We start from the raw sequence: 20887 nt of genomic DNA on the forward strand, positions 1-20887 counted from the left end.
TAATATTTGATTGACAAGACGGCTGACTCGGTGGTTGCTTAGCAATATGAAAAGGCGCGGGCCCACTGCTCTTTTTAAAAAAAAGGCAGTGCGTCGCGCCTTGCGTTTGCAAGCGTTTAAAGCGCTTTTGGTGTGACTGGCCCCTTAGAATGTTTAAAAGAGTGCTGCAGGAACTTTTACATAACATTCTATATACATTAATGAAACTGGACATTTATATGTTCTTGAATATTTTTTCTCTTAAAGGTTCTCTGAATGGATGACTATGATAGCAGAGCCCACACCCCAGTGAATGGCTAGGATGAGTAAATTTGTATCGATTTAAATTGATTAGTTTTTGTGTAACTGTTGCTATATCTAAATAACCAAGGCCCTGTTCACACCTACACAGGTATGTTAAAAACCATAACTTTTTCTATGCAGTTTGGCCATTTGTCCACATGCAACTGCAGTATGAAGCAACTGAAAAAAATCCTGCTAGCCATGGTTATTTTGAGATAAACATCAGTTTAATTTTAGTCAGTTATTTTTCGATGATTTCAATCTTTGGCATGGCCGTATTTATCAAACAAATCAAGTTTATATTTTCACAGGATGTTCTTTACGTTATGTAGGATGTATGTTTTTGCTCTGTTTGGGTAACATTTGATTTAAAGATCTTTAAATGACCATGATGCCTGTGCCTAAAAAAGCAACAAGAAGTTGTGAATCATATTGTGTACCTTGACCGTTGTGTAATTAGAGGAGTCAAATTTTCCTGTGCCATTTGGCCTTATATTTCCTCTTAGGTGACTGATCTCCACCTTGTCTCCTGCATACAACTCTTCCAAAGCGTTTTCTCTCCACAGTGAGACCTCATGGAGTTTGGAGCCACATCTTAGACTGAGGTCCAGAATGGGAATCTGGCCCCGAGTCATCCTGACTACTTGCACCTGAAAAACGGCAGCCCAGTGTCACAAATTAGGACAAAGCTAAAGTACTTTTTAGACTGGTACAACAATTCCCAACATTGATCTTTGAAGTATTACTTATAGGGGCATTTTGATCTCTAAAAGGTGTTTTAGGGAACACTAGGAATGTAATTGAGAAACACAAGTACAATGGCTTGGTTGTCTTAGTTGGGTACATTAGGATATTGTACTTAATATCCAATTAAGTTTTTGAAATGACTTACTTTTTCAACTATTCCCAGCAGACTCATATAGCTGGTGCATTTGAAAATGTCCTCCTCTTCACCAGTCATACACGCCGAAGGAGGAAGGAGTGCCTGCTTTGCCATGTTTTCTACCTCCTCCGGAAAGACCAGTGGTATTCGTCTGCTTATTTTTGTTTTTTGATTGACAAACAAGCATGCCCGCCCAAATTTGGTAGAGAGGATGTAGTCCTTCACTACATAGGACACACCCTCTTTAAACTCTGGGTCACTCCCGTTTTTAACTGACAGATAAACTGTCTCTCCATCAGTTAGTGCACACATTGTGCTTATCTTATATGCTCCCACATGAATTTTGTTGTCTTCTATAACAAAAGTCAAAGCTTTTTGACTTCTGCGTGTTGCAACACACTTAGTGGTGCTTGGCGACTGTAGGGAGCCATCCTTAGATAAATCTAAAAAGAAAAAAAAGACAAAGTTATTGTTTAAATAAATTGTAAATAGTTTCAACGTTTAATGTTTGTAATAATAAAACTCTGATTTTCAAAAGGCTGTTGTGTGACACTAGTGATATAGTTTTTAATTTCTGACATGGTAATGCACATGGCAAAGACTTACAGCTACATTGCGTTTTCAGGAGTTATAAATAGACCAACTGGTTATTTCAATTTGTATCAATAAGTGTTAACTCTTTCCCCACCATTTACAAGTTACATCATTAAGAGAAAGCGCTTCCCTGTCAATGACAAGCTTTAAAGGAATAGTTCACCCAAAAATGAAAATTCTGTCATCATTTACTCACTGTCATGTTGTTACAAACCTGTATAAATTTGTTCTGATGAACACAAAGGAAGAAACCAAACCGTTTGTGGACCTCATTTACTTGCATAGTATTCTTTTTCCTCACTATGGAAGTGAATGGGGTCAACCAAAAGTTTGGTTACAAACATTCCTTAAAATATCTTCCTTTGTGTTCATCAGAACAAAGAAATGTAAATGGGTTTGTAACAACATAAGAGTAAATGATGACAGAATTTTCATTTTTGGGTGAACTATCCCTTTAATGGCAAGCCATATTTCCGATATTATCCGCTAGGTGGCGCTCTTAAACTTATAAAACACATGAAGTGTTTATGCATTTAGAAAGACTAAAAACTTTGTGTTAAAAATTAGATATTTCTTCTGAATCTGATCTCTTTTCCCAAAAGAAAGAAACATTTGAGAAGTGATTAAAAAGAGAATGAAATGAAAATAGGATGAAATGTGTTTTTTGTTTTTTTTTAAAGCAGAGGGTCTATTCTTACATTTGCTAATATTGTATACTGCCCTACAAAGCGAAAGCGCAGTAACTACACATTTGGTCAAAATTGAGTTAAGGGTTAAAATGGGCTTTGTGAGATCTGTTGTGTCTTGTGACAAAGTCTCCTGGTTAAATTTTGTCCCATTTCAGAGAAATGTGTGTGCCAAAATTGCAGTAACATGTTTGACTGGCTGGTGTAAAAAACTTTAAAGCCATTTTTCTCAGTTTCAGTGTTTGCGTAGATACTGCACTTAGCCTTTGGAGGGCAGTATATTTATAGAAGAAAATTTTCTGGAAGCCATTCAACTTTGTGAAAATCAAAAAATACTGGTGGGGAAAGAGTTAAAAGGATTTGAGGATGTCATGGTAGTAAGGACAGATGACAAGAGACTCCATGATAGGACAAAACTGCTTTATGAGGCACTCCCCAATGTATAGTTAATTTGAGAGACCCTTGGTTCCCCCAATACAATTGACTATTGTCCATGCTTGATTATTTACACTAAATTACACTAACGGGCCCATTATAAGCATTTTAGTTGTAGCAGTGTTAAGGGTTTCTTGAGAACACACTAAAACCTTGCATTACAAGTAGATAGTGATATTCAAAACATTTTAGAGTCAACTAAACGAGTCTTGCACCAAATGCCTGAAAGTTGGCAACCCTGATATATATAAAATATTTAATAAAAGTCAAGCTTTCATTTAATGTGCTCCTGGGGGCCCCTGGGTCCCAACGTATTGACATATTGGTGCCTCCAAGCACTAACATGAATCTGGTTGAATGACTATAATAAAATATATTGTCACTAATAACTACTTCAACAGTTATTTGTAAAGTATCTCATGAAAATAATTTAACCCGTCAGTATCTTGTCAACTGTCATACAGTCTTTATAACCGTTAAAAAGTTTCCTGTCAGAGACTTTCCTGTCAGAGACTTTCCTGTCAGAGACTATTGTGTCAAACACACGACATTATATGTCTTAAATATGATTAGAAAACATATTACACAATGGTGAAAAGTTCGTTTTGTGGCTATACTAACTTCCCAGAATAATTTATTTAATTAATTGTAATTTATTCATTGTTTTAAGTTAACGTTACCTCTGAAAAGACCGGTAGGTGGCAGCAGACTGGAGATGTGCGTGCGCTCTGACTGACAGTTGTGAACGCGCTGTTCCAGGCTCCAGATGTGAGCGCGCTGTTCTAGATGTGTGCGCGCTGTTAGAGGTTAACAGTATTTTTTATTTTTATAATTTTTATATAACATGTATAATATATATTTAATATTCCTTAAACGCTAGGCATGCCCAGCCCAGTTTGAAGTACAACAAACACCTTTTTCAGTTTTTAACACTACTTTTGAACAAAAACAAGCAACAAAACATTAATAACATTTCAAATAAATATATTAGAGATGAAAGTATATGTAAGAAAAATTAAAAACTGGAACCCAAAGTGCTTAAACAGGAGGCCAATGACATACCGGAATATTCTGGATTCATCCGGTCAGACGCGCTTCATTGCTTCAGGTGCGTAGTCTAAGCTTTCTGACGTTAATTATTAAATTAAGTGATTAAAATGCGTGTTAGTTGACAAATTAATTAAGTTAAAAAAACGGCAAAACATGAATAAAATATTAACAGTTTAAGCATTACCACAATTTGTATCTGTAAGTACAGGAGACGTGTGTAACGGTGGTTCTTTCGATGAAAACATTATTCGTTGTTTTGGCATAAACAGGAGCAAAAAGCACAATTTAATGTGCCGTATGAGTCTCAGCTGTATGGATGTGACTATACAATGTCCATCGGAATCCCTAACTTTGCACATTAAGAAAAATATTAATGTGTTCTCCTGGGAGGCAACAAAGTATACGTTCTACGTTCATATCTGAATATTTTGCCAGATGTTTAGTGTCATTACACAAATTAGCCTGAGGGTGTCGCTCTGAGGTAGGTTGACCGGCTCTAATAGTATAGTGTAGTAAACACAATATTATTAATATTCAAGTATTTTTATATTTGTCTGTATTTGGTTTCTTTTGCAATTGTTTCTGATGATGAAATTAGTATTTTGTATATTCTCATTCAAGTTATCACAAAAGCATATGGTTTGTAGGCTTGGGCGGTAATACGGTAATATGGTATACCGCGGGATCTAAAAATAGCAAAGGTATCAGTTTCTATACCGCCAAACCGGCATTAAAAAAACCCAATGAACTTATATAGCAGACAAGGATTAAATTTTAAATTAGGGATGGCGAAAACTAAACATTTTCTTAACCGACCACTGAGCCATTAACTGATTAGTTTAAAACAAGTTACGCTGTTTATAATAACAGCTATTTCGAGCCGCGCCTGTAATTTCACAACTCTGTCGCATCTCTCTGCTGCTCTGCCTCCGGCTCATCCGAAACATCATTACCGCAAACGCGTCGCCGCGGAGCTTGTATGCTGTAATCGGAGGACAAATGACTCCTTAGTTTCAAAATGGTTTTGGTAAAGTGATCGCGTGGAAAATAAAGGCGTTTGTCTTATTAGAAGCTCATTTGAAACATTGCCGCGGCTTATTTAAGAAAATGACAGACGCCGCTTAAGTTTGAGGTAGTGCTAAAAATAATAAAGAAAGATGATGATCATCATCACCTTATCAGTTAGGACTGAAATGTAGATGTAATGTATTTCCAAATCTAAACCCAACTTGTGCGGAATGTTGCCTAATAGACCGCAACACGATAAAACAGGCACCTTCAGAATGCATAAAAGACGCACAGGCAAGGCAGGTCTAACTCACTCTGTGCCTTCTAGTAACGACTAGAACAACTCTTTTGTATAATTAGGGCCCGAGCACCGAGGAGCAGGCCAGAATGGCCTGCACCGAAAGGTGCGAAGCCCTATTGTTTTTGCTCGGATTATTATTTTTATTATTATTATTATTATTTTTTTTTGTTTTGTTTTTTTTAACACTTTTGGACTTTTTGGATGCCCTAACATACTCGAAAACTCTTGAAATTTGGCACAGACGTCAAAGTCGTCCGTCATCGCAGAAATCCAAAGGCTGGAACACGGGCGTGGCACGGGGGCTCTGTAGCGCCCCCTGTAATGCAAAAAAAACCATTGATGCACAAATCGGGCAAAAATGTACGCACATTTACGAAAGTTGGTACACATATAGATCTCATCGACCCGAACAACTTTCGCCCTCTAACATTTTAGCTCCGCCCAACAGGAAGTCCGCCATTTTGGATTGTTTAAAAAATGCATGCGGTGAACTTTTGAATACTCCTCCTAGGGGATTCATGCAAATGACACCAAACGTGGTGATCATGATGTCAAGACATTGGTCTTGCTAAATTGCGAAGGGATTTTTGATATCTCGAACAGTGTTGTCATGGCGAACCGGCAAAGTCATGGGGAAATCAGAGAAACAGGAAGTGTCTAATATCTAAGGCAAAAAATGTCTTATTATGATGAAATGCGGGGTGTTTGTTCGTCTGAAGATTCCGATCGCATCCATGTGCCTATTGTAAGTCTCGGGTATAGCGCCAACACCAGGCGCCAGGAAGTGTTGCAGTCACAAAGGTTGATTTTTTTGACAGTTCCATGTGATGTTCTTTTAAATACTCCTTCTAGGATTTTCATGCGATTGACACGAGAAGTGGTTAACATGATGCCGAGACATTGTAGATGATAAATTGCGAAGGGATTTTTGATATCTCAAACGCTGTTCCCATGGCAACCTGTCAAACTTTACTTTCATTTTTAAGGCATATTTAAACCTTACAGCTGCATGCGGTAAACTTTTAAATACTCCTTCTAGGATTTTCATGCGATTGACACCAAAAGTGATCAACATGATGCCGAGACATTGTAGATGATAAATTGCGAAGGAATTTTTGACATCTCGAACGCTGTTCCCATGGCAACACGTCAAACTTTACTTTAATTTCAGGCATGTTTAAGGCTCTTGGCGTGCTTAGTTGAACTTTAAATTTGGCACACACATCAGAGTTTTCGTCTGTTAAGTGTTGACAAAAACATCAGATAAAGGCGTGTCTATTTGGTGGCTGACTAGTGCCCCCGTTTGTCTAAAATATGGGGTTTCTTTTACCTACTGTACCTAAATGGGTCAGTAGCAACATTAAATAGTCCACTGATATTTACCCACTTGATGCACTTGCCCACCGTGCATCGTTTTCTCGAAGGCACCGTGTAGCGGTAAAATAACGTGCGAGGGCCCGCCATTGCTGCTTGCAGCTATATTTATTATTACTTTTTCATTTTTCAAAAAGACAAGTGTCAACTTCTGTTAAGTGCAACACGATGCAATGCTTTGCTGATGCGAGCCGCGAGAAAGCCCTTGTCTGTTTTAGAAAGAATGCAGCAAAGATATTTAATGCTAATGTATGAGTTTCATTTATTTATGATGAGGTCCGTGCGTTCTAGTTAACAATGCAATGCAAGCGAACGCGCCGTGCCGGCGCCTCCATGTCATGGTTATTATATTGTCTATATTTGCTTTTAATTTATTAAATACATGCAATTGGTTGATAAAACATTTATTAAAATTAAGACACAATTTATACAAAACGAAATTCACTTTAAAGAAAGGCTTTCTACAAAGCAAAACCTAATTAAGTGGTAAAAATGTCTAATGATTTACAAAACCAAAACTTAATCTGCACTTTACTGTTAACAGACGTGAATGTTAATGATTTGGAATACAACCAGGAAAGACTTTCGTTTTAATTATTTAATTGCTGGATTTTACAAAAAATATTTTTATTTTATATGCTGGAATATGCAGAAATATAAGTTAACAGAAGGAGGACTTTCTTTATTTTATTAAAATATGGCGGAATGTGCAGAAAATAGGTTTAAATGTTCAGCAATTTTCTTCAAGTCTGAGACTGTTGCTTTGATAAAATATTAGCTTGATGCAATGTGAGTGCACAAAACCAAACGCTGTGACCTCGCGCCAGAACCCAAATGCCGTGACCTTGCGCCAAATGTTTTTATTGGTTTATAAGTACAAACAGGCGAGTTACGAAATATTGAGTGTGAGGGATTTGTTCACTTCACACAAAAATATCCTGGAAATTGGAATGAGATGGCTAACTGTAGTCGCGTTTAGTCCACTGTCTATAATAGCCTAATTTAGAGATAATTTTTTTAACCGACAACTGGTTAATTCTGTTTGACCTTTTGTATTTATCTTTTTTATAAACTGCTAGTTGTTGCTAATAAAAGTTGTTAATATTGTTGTGCATGTTATTTTGTTATTTCAGTATTAGTGTTTGGTATTCAGTTTCTGAAGGGTTTAGCCAACATTATAGTGACCCTGTCTGATTACGTCATAATTTTATAAGTATTCACGGTAATACCGTATACCGGGGTAAAATAGGGAGGCGGTTTGATGGTATCAAAATTTGGATACCGCCCAAGCCTAATGGTTTGTGCTTTTACTAATTTTATAAGAATTTATTTCGAATTTGGTCCGATGTTGTTTCATATTAGAACTTCTGAGGGCGGCAGTGGTTCATGTGGGTTGTCCACAAATCAGAAGGTTGGTGGTCTAATCCCCAGTTCCACCTGACCAAGTGTCGAAGTGTCCTGCCAACATTTTCACTGGCCCCACAAAAAAAAAAGATTTCAGTGTCACATATTCAAAATAATAATTTAAAAGTCAAATTTAATTATATACACATTTTATTTATCATTAGTTAAGACAATTGGCAATTTTAAATGTATACTCTAATTCTGGAATTTCATAAGAATACATACGGATAAACAGCCACAGGTAGAAAATATATTTTAGTGACAATACTGTTTACTGGCCTCAGCATCTCAAGCTGACCATGGGCCACCAGGCAGTCCTTTATGTTGAGCCTTGGAGAGAACCATAAGCATTGGTAACGTTCAGTTTGATCTGGACCCAGCTCTTACCTTCAGCTTTTCTGCAAAAGTTAGCTCCTTTAACAAAAGGAACAAATCGGAACAGCTTTAAACAGCCATCCAAGTTCAGAAATAGATGAGAACACAGAGTTGCAATGATTCAAAACTTTTGTTCTGGAAAAAAGAAAAAACATGTTTATTTATTGATTTATTAAACATGCTTTTATGATGCAGAGGTGACTTTTTTTCTGTCGCTACTGCTGTTTCCTGAGTGGCCGCTTGCCTTCAGATATTTTGCTTTTGTCCACAGGGTAAAATTTTAAATTATTTTAATCTGCCTTGTTCTGTGATAAGAAGTGTCATCAGGTTGCAAACAAAAGTTATTTCAAACACTTATAATTAAAAAAAAAATGTCATATGTTGATGCTCATGGCTTTTACTGCAAAATTAACCAATTACTCAGCAGACAAACTAATACCACGTAGTTACTTTTAAAAACATTTTTAATAGTTAATAATAGAAACAAATGAATGTTATACATGCCTGTTAATTATGTAATCTTTTCTTCCTTAGGCTTCTTTGTGAACAGGTTGTTGCTGCTGCTTCTGTAAGTATTTGATTGACAGCCTGACAGATTTTTAGTATTTGCATTGTTATAATGCCAAAAACCCTCAGTCCAAAACACATAAAGATGAGATGAAGAACATGCAAATATTGTATTGTAGTTTTTTGTCATTCACTTTACTTAACCCCTTCAGACTAGCTTTTTTCAGTATTTTATCAGTGTGTCTGATTTTGATTGGTTGATCAGCATTTTTATTGGTTTGAACCACAAAACATGTAATGTCTATTGCAGTGGACACAGCATCAAAAGGGGTTAAATTGTAAAATGCCCATTCATTATACAGACCGGTGTAATATTTGATTCATGTACTACCCCCCCATGCAATTATGTATAAAATCTTGCCATGGACTTGCCAGGTGACTGCATCCTTTGCAGTATATTCTTTTAACTGTCTTTGACATTCTCAGTATTTGCACATATAAAATAGTAATCTATAGCAGCTTTTTACAACATACAATAATCTCGTTTGGTAATTGCTTACCATAACGTTTTTAAGTGTTAGATCAAGATTGTTTTTTTCATTTGCCTTTCAGATTTCACCTCATCCTCCACTGACCCCGTCCTACAGTGGGGCAACGTGTAGCCATTGGCATCTTCAGTTCAAGGTAAATTTATGTGTTCCGCTTCATTAAAGGCAGAATTTGTAAACTTTATGGAATAAAATATTGGAAAACTCTAGAACAATGTTATATATTTTGACCTATGTACATAAACAATGTAAAATCTTTGCAACATTGTTGTAGTTTTAAATCGTCAAATCCACGTTCTCTTGATTTTCACACATAACTACATTGTGAAAACAAAGTTTCATAGCTTAAATTAACAGCTGGACTGTGCAAGAAAACAAAATGTGCCTTTTTCCTACAGTAGAGGACATCTTTATCTCCATCTATGTAAGAATTAATTTTACATTCAATAGTGTTTCACCCAAAAATGCAGTTAAAACCAATGTTATATAGCTATATGCAGAAAATATCATGTCTTCAGATGCAAAAACCTTTAAAGGGCCAGTCACACCAAAAGCGCTTTAAACGCTTGCAAACGCAAGGCGCAACACACTGCCTTTAAAAAAAAGAGCAGTGCGACACGGCTTTTCATATTGCTAAGCAACCCCCGAGTCAGCTGTCTGTCAATCAAATATTGAAGAGTGAGCGCTCTTTTGCTGTTAAAGGAATAGTCTACTCATTTTCAATATTAAAATATGTTATTACCTTAACTAAGAATTGTTGATACATCCCTCTATAATCTGTGTGCGTGCACGTAAGCGCTGGAGCGCGCTGCAACACTTCGATAGCATTTAGCTTAGCCCCATTCATTCAATGGTACCAATCAGAGACAAAGCCAGAAGCGACCAAACACATCAACGTTTTTCCTATTTAAGACGAGTAGTTATACGAGCAAGTTTGGTGGTACAAAATAAAACGTAGCACTTTTTTAAGCGGATTTAAAAGAGGAACCATATTTTATGGCGCAATAGCACTCTTGGGAGCACCTCGACTCGCCTGAAAAGTCCGCTCCCCTTCTCCCTCTCATAATGGGAGAGGGAGGGTGTTGCTGCACCGAGTCGAAGTACTCCCAAAAGTGCTATTACGCCATAAAATGTAGCTCCTCTTTTAAATCTGCTTAGAAAAGCGCTAGGTTTTATTTTGTACCACCAAACTTGCTCGTATAACTACTCGTCTTAAAGGCGGAGTCCACGATGTTTGAAAAACGCGTTTGAAAAGGAGACGGGCCGACTACCAAAACACACTTATAGCCAATCAAATCAAATGCCGGGTTGCGTATGTGTGGGGCGGGTCTATCAACAGAAGGTCCAGATTCTATTGGGGTAGGGGCGTGTTTGTTTAGGTGATTTCAAATATCAACATTGGCTTTCAAACATCATGGACTCCGCCTTTAAATATTGAAAATGAGTAGACTATTCCTTTAACTTTCATATAAGCAGAAACTTTAAAAAGAGGACGCTTGCTCTGACCTTGTTTGAGGGTGAGAGGTGCACAAACACACAGGAGAGAGTGAGCGAGTGGAGTCTGGTTCTTCAAAGCAACTGTAAACTTCCCTCACCACAACGTAAGGCCCGCCTCTCCCCTCATTCGATTGGACAATGTAAAGACGCAAATGACGTCGGACGCTTTTCCGCTCTCAGCACTCCTTCAAAAACGCGTGCGCGGCAGGCGGCAAAAATCGCAAGCCGCTCGGCGCGCATAAACAGCGCGCAAACGCGCCCTGCCCATGGAATATCATTCAAAAAAGTATACCTGTAAAATGAAATCAAAACTGCACATTTTAAGTTCTTAGTTAATTTCTTAGTTATTTCTTAGAGTGAATTTATTATTAAAGTATTTGTCAGTAATAGCTATTTTGGAGAAAATGTGAATAATTGCACTGCATAGAACAGGTATTTCTAAAATGGGTTGAGGCTGTAATTAAGCAGACAAAAAACTTGTTTTATGAACATGCGTGCAGATAGCATTTCATCAATATTATAATCAGATTTTAATGTTGGGATTAGCAGGTTTTGCATCTGAAGTCTTAATATGTTAATAACTGTATTTTGTATTTGTTATTACACTACTATCCTTTATACAGTAAGTAACCATTTTAAAAAATATCTATATTTTTCTGTTATTATCTTTAATAGTGTTAGTATTATTGTAATATTAGTGTAATTGACTGATTAGTAAAGTGTATGTAATTAACTTGTGTTCTCTCTCTCTCTCTCTCTCTGTCTCTCTCTCTCTCTCTCTCTGTCTCTCTCTCTCTCTCTCTCTCTGTGTGTGTGTGTGTGTGTGTGTGAGATTGTGTGCATTCTGTAGTGTCTTTTACTGTCCTGTCCTGTCCTATCTATTCATTTTAGCTCAAAATTTAATCTCGCTCTACCTCTCACCTATTTTATTCTTTCTCTTCCTAAACCAAAAAGAAACTGGCTGCTATCCTCAAACGCTGCTGCACTGCTTGCTGCACTGGTTACTGCTTTGATATCGCATCTTAAAAAATAAAGAGCCAGAACCACCGAACATACTTAAAACCCCAAAAGCTATTTGAAAAACTCGAAAAAAGCTTGATTCTGAAAAGTGTGACTGTAAAAAGCTTGACTGTAAAAAGCTTGACTGTAAAAAGCTTAAACATCAGACCCAGGTAAGAAAAGTTTCAGATTCCACAGATTTCAGATTCAGATAGACTGAAAGGGAAGTTTCTGGATTTCGCCAGGTTGGAATATCAACTGTTTTAAATCATCTTCTTGATTAATGTAACATTAATTAATTTAACATTGTTTTCCATATATCTGATTTTATACGCATCATCTGTGTGTTTTATAAAGTATCAGTAAATATAATATAATAATAGTTGTATCTATTACTAAACTACATATTTGCTTAATTGCCAGTATTGAAACTTCACCATGCCAAGGAAGGGAAAGAGAAGTGAATCTCAGAAACAGCGCAGAAAGCCAGAAGTTTCATTTGGCACCAACAACCGTACCAACTCTGTATCAGGTATGATTGATGCCAACCCATATGTTCTGTCTGTTGTAGCATCTCATTGTCAAAGCGATCCAAGGTACAACATTTACTCCAGAGGCCGCCAGTGTACATGCAACTCTTTAATGTTCCTAGCAGCACATAATGAGCGTAATGATCTACACAGTTTCGATCTAGATTGTATTTTACAGAAAGGTGATGCAGTCTACACTAGTGTCAAACAATCACTCCAGAGCAAAGGACATTTTGTGGATAGTTTTTTAAATTTTGACGAGCTACCAAACCAAATTGAAACAAACTTGTGCTGGTATAACATCATTAAACATCCCCAGAGGTTTGGATTTCTGAATGATAGACCTGCTTTAAGTGGGTATGAAAATCTTGAGAATACTCTGCAATGTCTTAGAAGTGGGGTTAGAGATATGCTGTTCCTATGTGGAGAATACTGTGTTGCTCTGTTCAGAGATCGTTCAGGTAGGTTTGGTTATTTTGATTCTCACTGCAGAACACCAGAAGGCATGACTGCTGATGACAGCACAGGTACAGCAGTGATGTTGACCTTTTTTCATTTAGAAGACTTGATAGAGAGGCTGGTGCTTTTGTTCCAGGGGTGTCTTCAAATAAGTGACCAGGAACAATTTGATCTGCTGCCTGTATCATTCATAAACCCAACAGCTGCAAGTTGTGTAAACACTCAAGTACAAGCAGATGTCTCTTGTAAAAATACAGCTCTGTCAGATGTTGAACAATCTAGGTCTGCTGATATGTTACAACAATATGTGGAATTTCATCAGCCACCTGAGACTAATATTAATGTAGCCACACCAACCAATGCACAGAACAGCTCGAATGAAAAAGATAAAATGGAAGATGTAGCTACCGTCACTCAGAATGATGAAGGATATAAAATTGTATCACTTATACAGTCACAGGATAAAATTACATTCTTATCTCCAAATCACCACTCAACTAATCAGCAGTCAAATAAACTGAACAAGTTTCAAAAGCGAAAAGCTTACTGTAAAAAAAGGCAGGAAGAAATGACTTCAAAGCAACATGTTCATGACAAAAAAAAGTCTCTACGTAAAATCTATGCTTATAAAAAAAGTATTGAGTACAGGCAAAGACATAAACAAGCCATGAAGAACAAGTATTGGAATGATGAGATTTATAGAGAGAGAAAAAAGAGCTATTACAGAAGCAATGATGAACAACTTAGGCAGAGGCAAAAGATTTATGAAATTAGAAAATACAACAATGATGAACAATTCAGACAGAAAAAAAGGTGTATAATATTAGAAAATACAAGGATGATGAACAATTCCGGCAAAGGCAAAAGGATTATATCATTGAAAAATACAAGGATGATGAACAATTCCGGCAAAGGCAAAAGGATTATATCATTGAAAAATACAAGGATGATAAAAAATTCAGGCAAAGGCAAAAGGACTATTATTCAAACAGGTGCAAAAATGATGTGTCCTTTTATGAACAAAAGAAGAAAATATTTAGACAACTTTATAATCATGATCAACAGTTTAATGCTCGTCAGAAAGAGTATTATTTATTTAAATCTCAAAACAGAATATATGCACTTAAGGTTCTTCACAAGATACATTGTGCTCGAGACATTCAAAACAAATATAAAAAATATAATCATATGCGCCAGCAGATAGAAATGTGGCAAAATACGCAGCCTGGTGAAAAACAGAATCCAGAAGTTTTAAAGGCATTAAATATTTTTAGGGATATTGTAAAACAAGGACCAACATATGTCTGCACATGCTGTGCAAGAGCGCTCTTCTCAAATCAAGTGCGTAAATGTGTTCGTGAACGCTATCAAAAAAATCCGACAGTTGCTTTACTTTGCTTGACCGGCAACTATATTCACATTTGCTCTGATTGTCCTAACCAGTGTGTTTTTGAAGAAAGGTACACAGAATGGATCTGTCATTGCTGCCACACAACACTTTTGAGAGGTGCGATGCCAGACATTGCTGTAGCCAATCAGCTTCAGTTTAGTCCTATTCCTCCAGAACTATGCGATTTAAATATTCTTGAAAGACATGTTATTGCAAAGTACATTCCCTTTGCTAAAATTTTAACACTTCCCAAGGGCCAACAAAGAGCTATAAAAGGAGCTGTAATTTCTGTGGCATCTGAAGTTGAAACAACTGTAAATTGTTTACCGAGACCAAGAAGTGAATCACAACTGCTTACAGTGAAACTCAAAAGACGTCTCTGTTACCAAGGTCACTATCAGTTCCAAACAATGAATATGCACAAAGTTTTATCTGCTTTAAGAAGACTAAAAGAAATCCATTCCGAATACAAAACGATTTGTATTAATGAAGCACTTTCAGCTGATGAATTGTTTAATGAACATAAGCAGTCTACAAATGACACCACTGTGCCAGATGAGGAAATGGAAACTGAGAACACTGAAGAACAGAGCAATAATAATGAACACAATGATTTAAGTGAAGACAGTACTACAGAACATAACTCAGAAGGACTTGCTTTGGATACATGTCTACAGCCCCCTGATCTTGGCCAGCAGTTCTTGTCTTATGATGATGGAATTTTTTGCATTGCCCCTGCAGAGAGAAACAGTCCTGTAAGCATCTTTAAAATTCCCAAGCTTGAGTCTATGGCATTTCCAGTGCAATTTCCTGATGGTAAGAACACGATAGATGAGCCAGACAGAGTCAAACATGTCTCCCCCAGCAGATACTTCAACACACGACTATTCTCTGTTGATAATCGTTGTGCCAAGGATACAAACTACATTTTCTTTGCCCAGTTTGTGACAGAAATACACATGGCCACATCTAGCATGTCCATCCAACTTAGAAAAGCCAAACCCATGACACGTGATGGTCGCAGAATAAATTGTTCAATGCTGCAGGACAATCATGAATTACAAAAGCTTGTTCAAAATAAAGATGCAACAAGGTTTATGCAACCTCTGCGTGGGACTCCAGCATACTGGGAGAAAACTCTGCGTGATTTGTTTGCTATGCTAAGACAGTTGGGCACTCCTACATTTTTCTGTACATTTAGTGCTGCTGAGATGAGATGGCCTGAAGTGATAACATCTATTAAAGCACAACAAGGAAAAACTATAAACTTCTCAGAATTAGACTGGACAGAAAAATGTGAAATCCTCAGAAGTAATCCAGTCACAGCCATGCGTATGTTTGAAAAAAGAGTTGAAGCCTTAATGAGGGATCTAATCATGTCACCTGCTCAACCCATTGGTGAGGTAATTGACTTTTTTTACAGAGTAGAGTTTCAACAGCGTGGATCTCCACACATTCATTGCTTATTCTGGGTGAAAGATGCTCCAGAATTTGAAAAAGATCAAGATCAAGATGTATGCAATTTTGTTGATAAATACATCTCATGCAAATTACCAGACCCAAACAAAGACCCAGAACTGCATAGAATTGTAACTGAAGTACAAATGCATAGTCGTAACCATTCCAAATCTTGTAGGAAAAACAAAAAGCACTGCAGATTTGGATTTCCAAAACCACCCATTAATACGACCACAATAACCCGCCCTAGACCTCCTCCTGTAGATGAGTCTGATGAAGAAAATAAATCAACAGTGGGCATAGATGATATGAATGTTACAAAAGCAAAAGCACAGCTTCAGAAAGTTTGGGATCTACTGAATGATTCAACTCAGATCTTTGAAACTACTGCACAGCTGCTTCAATAGGTTAACATGACTTATGAAGAGTATAGGAATTATTTTGAGTCATTGTCAACATCAAATGTAATTTCTATGGAAAGACGACCACAGGATTGCTGGGTTAATGGCTATAATCCACTGCTGTTAAGAGCTTGGAACGCAAACATGGACATACAGTTTATTCTGAACCCCTACAGGTGTATCATGTATATTCTTTCATACATTTCAAAAGCTGAACATGAGATGAGTGATTATCTAAAGAAAGTAATAAAAGACTCAACTCATGATAATCTGTCTGACCGTGAAAGCATGAAGCAGGTCATGAATGCGTATGCAAAGACCAGAGAAGTGAGCTCACAGGAAGCAGTCGCTCGCACATGCAGTCTAAAACTGAAATCATCTTCACAAAATGTCATATTCATACCTACAGATGATAATGCATTGAAGATGAGTTTACCAATGAAGTACTTGCAAACAATGGACCCTGACTTAGAGAATGTATGGATGACTGGATTGCCTGACAAATACAAGGCCAGACCAAACAGACCAGAATTAGAGAACATGTGCATGGCTGAATTTGTAAGTGAATATCGCATTGTTTATGGAAGACAGACAAAGGGTAAAAATGTTTTGCCACTTAAAAAAAAATGGGATACATACAGAAAAGAACAAAGGGAAAACCGGCAGTCATCAGATTTGCCCGTTTTTCACAACAGAAAAACCCAGAAAAATATTACGGCACTCTACTTAAACTGTACTTGCCACATCGCATAGATGAACAGCTTAAGTCTAGAAGATTTCCGACATATGAATCGTTTTATACATTTGCCTCTGTAAAATTACCAGGCACTGATGAACTCCAGCGCGTGTGCATGATTGTAAATGCAAACCGGGAGAAATATGAAAAGCATAATGAGGCTATAGAACAGGCAATTGAAGATTTTGAACAGAATGGCCCACTGGAAGATGCATGGACAACACTGGCACCAGCCAATGAACAGATCCTACTGGAAAGCATATTGGAACGTGAACCAGCTGATGCTAATAATGTAGATGAACAAGATGATATTCCTGAATATACAGCATCTTCTTCTGTCAATAATACAGCAATGCCAATCAAGGAAGCTGCTCAGCTCAGTTCTGCACAGATTCGCAAAATGTATCAAAGTCTGAATCAAACACAAACTTCTGTATTTTATGCTGTGCGAGACTGGTGCAAAAGATGTGTTTCTGGTGAAAATCCACAACAGTTTTTATATTTCTTAAATGGAGGAGCTGGAGTTGGTAAATCACATGTTATTAAATCTATTCATGCAGAGGCATCCAAATTACTGCGTAAGCTTCCATGCATAAGAGAGCAAACCGACATCTCTAAGCCAACTGTACTTTTAACAGCCTTCACAGGTACTGCTGCCTTTAACATCTCTGGTAAAACACTACACTGTCTTTTAAAACTCCCAAGAAGTTTAAAGCCTCCATACCAAGGACTTGGAAACAGCTTAGATGAAATAAGGGCAGGTCTTTCTAACGCACACATTTTAATAATTGATGAAATATCTATGGTGTCAAAACAGTTGTTTGCTTATGTGAACTGGAGACTACAACAAATTAAAGGTAACCATAAACCATTTGGTGGATTGTCTGTTCTTGCTGTGGGAGATTTTCAACAGTTGCCCCTCCTGGGTAGGGCAAGACCACTTTGTGTATATGAGGACCATGTGCTTGATTTCTGGAAAGATCAATTTCAAATAATAACACTGACACAGATCATGAGACAGAGAGATGATCTTACATATGCTGAGCTGCTCAACAGGCTGAGAGTGAAACAAAAGCATGAGAGACTTACTAATGCTGATGAGTGCATATTAAAAGCTGCCATAAGATCTTCTTTTGAAGAGTGTCCCTCAGATGCATTACACATCTATGCAACTAATAAAGAGGTAGACAATCACAACAATGATGCCATATCATCTCGCTTCACAAATATTATTACTATTGATGCACATGATTACAAAAAAGATCCTCGAACAGGTGAAATGAAAAGACAAGCTGTACCATTTAAAGGAGACAAATGTGATCTTGGTGACATACTACAGATTGCTGTTGGTGCACGAGTGATGATTACCAGAAATATAGACGTGGAAGATGGATTGGTTAATGGCACTTTTGGTAGAGTCGCAAAAATATCAACTCAGACCAGAGATGGTTTTACATTTGTGCAACTGATTGGTCTCCATTTGGATAATGTAAATGCTGGACAGAAACACCGCAACAAAGCACCAGATGGTGATGACAATATCGAGAGGTCTGAGGAATCATTAAAAAGAAAAGGAACAATTCGAAGGCAATTTCCTATTAAGCTTGCTTTTGCAAGCACTATTCATAAAGTTCAAGGAATGACAACTGACCGTGCTGTTGTATCTCTGAAGCATATTTTTGAACCAGGCATGGCATATGTTGCACTCAGCAGAACCACATCGCTCAGTGGTTTGCACATCATTGACTTTGATGAAAAGAAAATTTTTTGTGATCCACAAATAAGTGCTTCCTTGGAGAACATGGCAAAAGCTGATTTTCACAATGTCCAACCACTTCTACAGATTGTACAGAATTTACCATTGGAATCAGGTCTTAAAATCATTCATCATAACACAGAGGGACTGCAATGTCATATGGATGATATAAAGTGCCACCATGAGCTCTTGCTGGCTGATGTTTTGTGTCTCACTGAAACACACCTGTCTGGTTTAGCTGTTTCTGAGGATCTTCAGTTGAATGGATATAGAATGTACAAGCGCAACAGGCATGCATCATATTCAAACCACATACAGTTGTCTAACAAAAATGGTGGTGGTGTTGCCATGTATGTAAAGAGTAGTGTTCAAGCACATCCACTAATGTACATACAGAATGTTACAGACCTGGAATATTTGGTTTTGAAGATAGAAGCCCCCAAACAAGCACTTCTTGCAGTAATCTACAGACCACCGAGTTATCATTTAACAGAATTTTTGACTAACCTAAATGCTCTTCTGACATCTTTGGAGATCATAGATTTCAAGCCAGTTATAGTATGTGGAGACTTTAATGAAGATCAGCTGTACCATGGCAACAAACCTATTCAACATTTGTTTCAAGAAAAAGGATACAACTAATCAGCACAGATACTACAGAAAACAACACTCTTCTTGATCCTGTATTCATAAGTGACTCACACTCAAATATCAAAGCAGGAGTTCTACAGACTTATTTCAGCTATCATGATCCGGTATATTGTGTCGTTGTATAAATATACTATGTTTTTGTATTATTTAAGGATCTTTTCTTTAACACTTCTGTAACAGAACTGCATAATTTTAAGAAATAGTACTGATAAAATATACATCATATATACAGTATATAATAAAGTTGTACATAATACAAATTAATTACAAATTACAAATACATTACAAATAAATAAGAGTGAACTCTTGGCTCCAGTGATTTCTTGTATGCATGTGTGTGTGTATGTGTAGATATAGGCAGTGTGTTTGTTTGTTTGTTTGTTTGCGTGCGTGTGTGTGTGCGTGTGTGTGTGTGTGTGTTAGATAAAGAATGAAGAGAGAGCGAATGGTCCTTCTGAGGATTGCTACCTTGACGTGGTAGAAGGCTTGAGAGTTCCAGTGATCCCAATAGTAAATCATTCTGGAGTATTTCACTCTAGATTGGCATGCTTATGGGTGAGGTTCCAGACTAAATGCAATCCAACTTGCTATTAACTGAATAAATAGTTTTTACAATGGTATTTGCTTTTGTTTGTCTTTAATTATTTAAGGTTAAAAGACATAGATAAATAGAGAGATAAGCAGCTTGCATGTATTTGTACATGTGTGTGTGTGTGTGTGTCGTGTATTTTATGTGTGTGTCTGTGTGTAGTTTTGTGTTTGTGTGTATAGTTGTGTGTCTTTGTGTGCTGCTGAGTGAGTTTTGTGAGAGAGATTGAAAGTTGATGGGCAGATGGGGCATTTGGGACAGAATTGGGCAGTTCGGGCAGATGGGGCATTTGGGGCAAAGAGGGCATTTAGGGTAGTTGGTGCATTTGGGGCAGAATTGGATAATTGGGGCAGATGGGGCATTTAGAGCAGTTGGGGCATTTAGGGCAGTTGGGGCGTTTAGAGCAGTTGGGGCAGAATGGGGCAGTTGGGGCATTTGAGGCATTTAGGGCAGTTGGGGCAGTTTGGGCAGAATGGGGCAGATGAGGCATTTAGGGCAGATGGGGCATTTAGGGCAGATGGGGCATTTAGGGCAGATGGGGCATTTAGGGCAGAATGGGGCAGTTGGGGCAAAATTGGGTAGTTGGGGCCGACGGGGCAGTTGGGGCAGAATTGGGTGTTTGGGGCAGACGGGGCATTTAGGGTAGTTGGGGCATTTGGAGCAGAATTGGGTAGTTGGGGCAGATGGGGCATTTAGGGCAGAATGGGGCAGATGAGGCATTTGGAGCAGAATTGGCCAGTTGGGGCAAATGGGGCAAAATGGGGCGGTTGGGGCATTTGGGGCAGATGAGGCATTTGGGGCAGAATGGGGCATTTAGGGCAGTTGGGACATTTATGTGTGTGTTTGTCTGAGTATGATTGGGTGTGTAATATTGTGTTTGTGTGTGTAATATTATGTTTGTGTGTGTAATTTTGTGGTTGTGTGTCTGTGTGTGTGTGTAGTTGTGTGTGGTTGTGGGTTGTGTGTGGTTGTGG

The 20887-nt window shown here is 37.6% G+C and overlaps 2 protein-coding genes across 4 annotated transcripts in view; both read right to left on the bottom strand.

Moving 5' to 3' along the window:
* LOC129446010 (uncharacterized) overlaps positions 1–4524 on the bottom strand; it is a 7058-nt gene extending 2534 nt beyond the window's left edge. Inside the window, exons 1-2 of the mRNA XM_055206972.2 lie at positions 1175–4524; positions 723–932 (exon numbers count right to left, since the gene is read on the bottom strand). Of these exons, the coding sequence (XP_055062947.2) occupies positions 723–932; positions 1175–1477 (513 nt within the window). The 5' untranslated portion in view covers positions 1478–4524. The remainder of the gene's footprint in view (positions 1–722; positions 933–1174) is intronic.
* Positions 1–20887, bottom strand: part of LOC129446011 (uncharacterized) — a 47621-nt gene that overhangs the window by 16010 nt on the left and 10724 nt on the right. The window lies entirely within an intron of this gene.

The sequence above is a fragment of the Misgurnus anguillicaudatus genome, chromosome 12 (assembly GCF_027580225.2).
Source record: "Misgurnus anguillicaudatus chromosome 12, ASM2758022v2, whole genome shotgun sequence".
In the NCBI taxonomy this organism is placed as follows: Eukaryota; Metazoa; Chordata; class Actinopteri; order Cypriniformes; family Cobitidae; genus Misgurnus; species Misgurnus anguillicaudatus.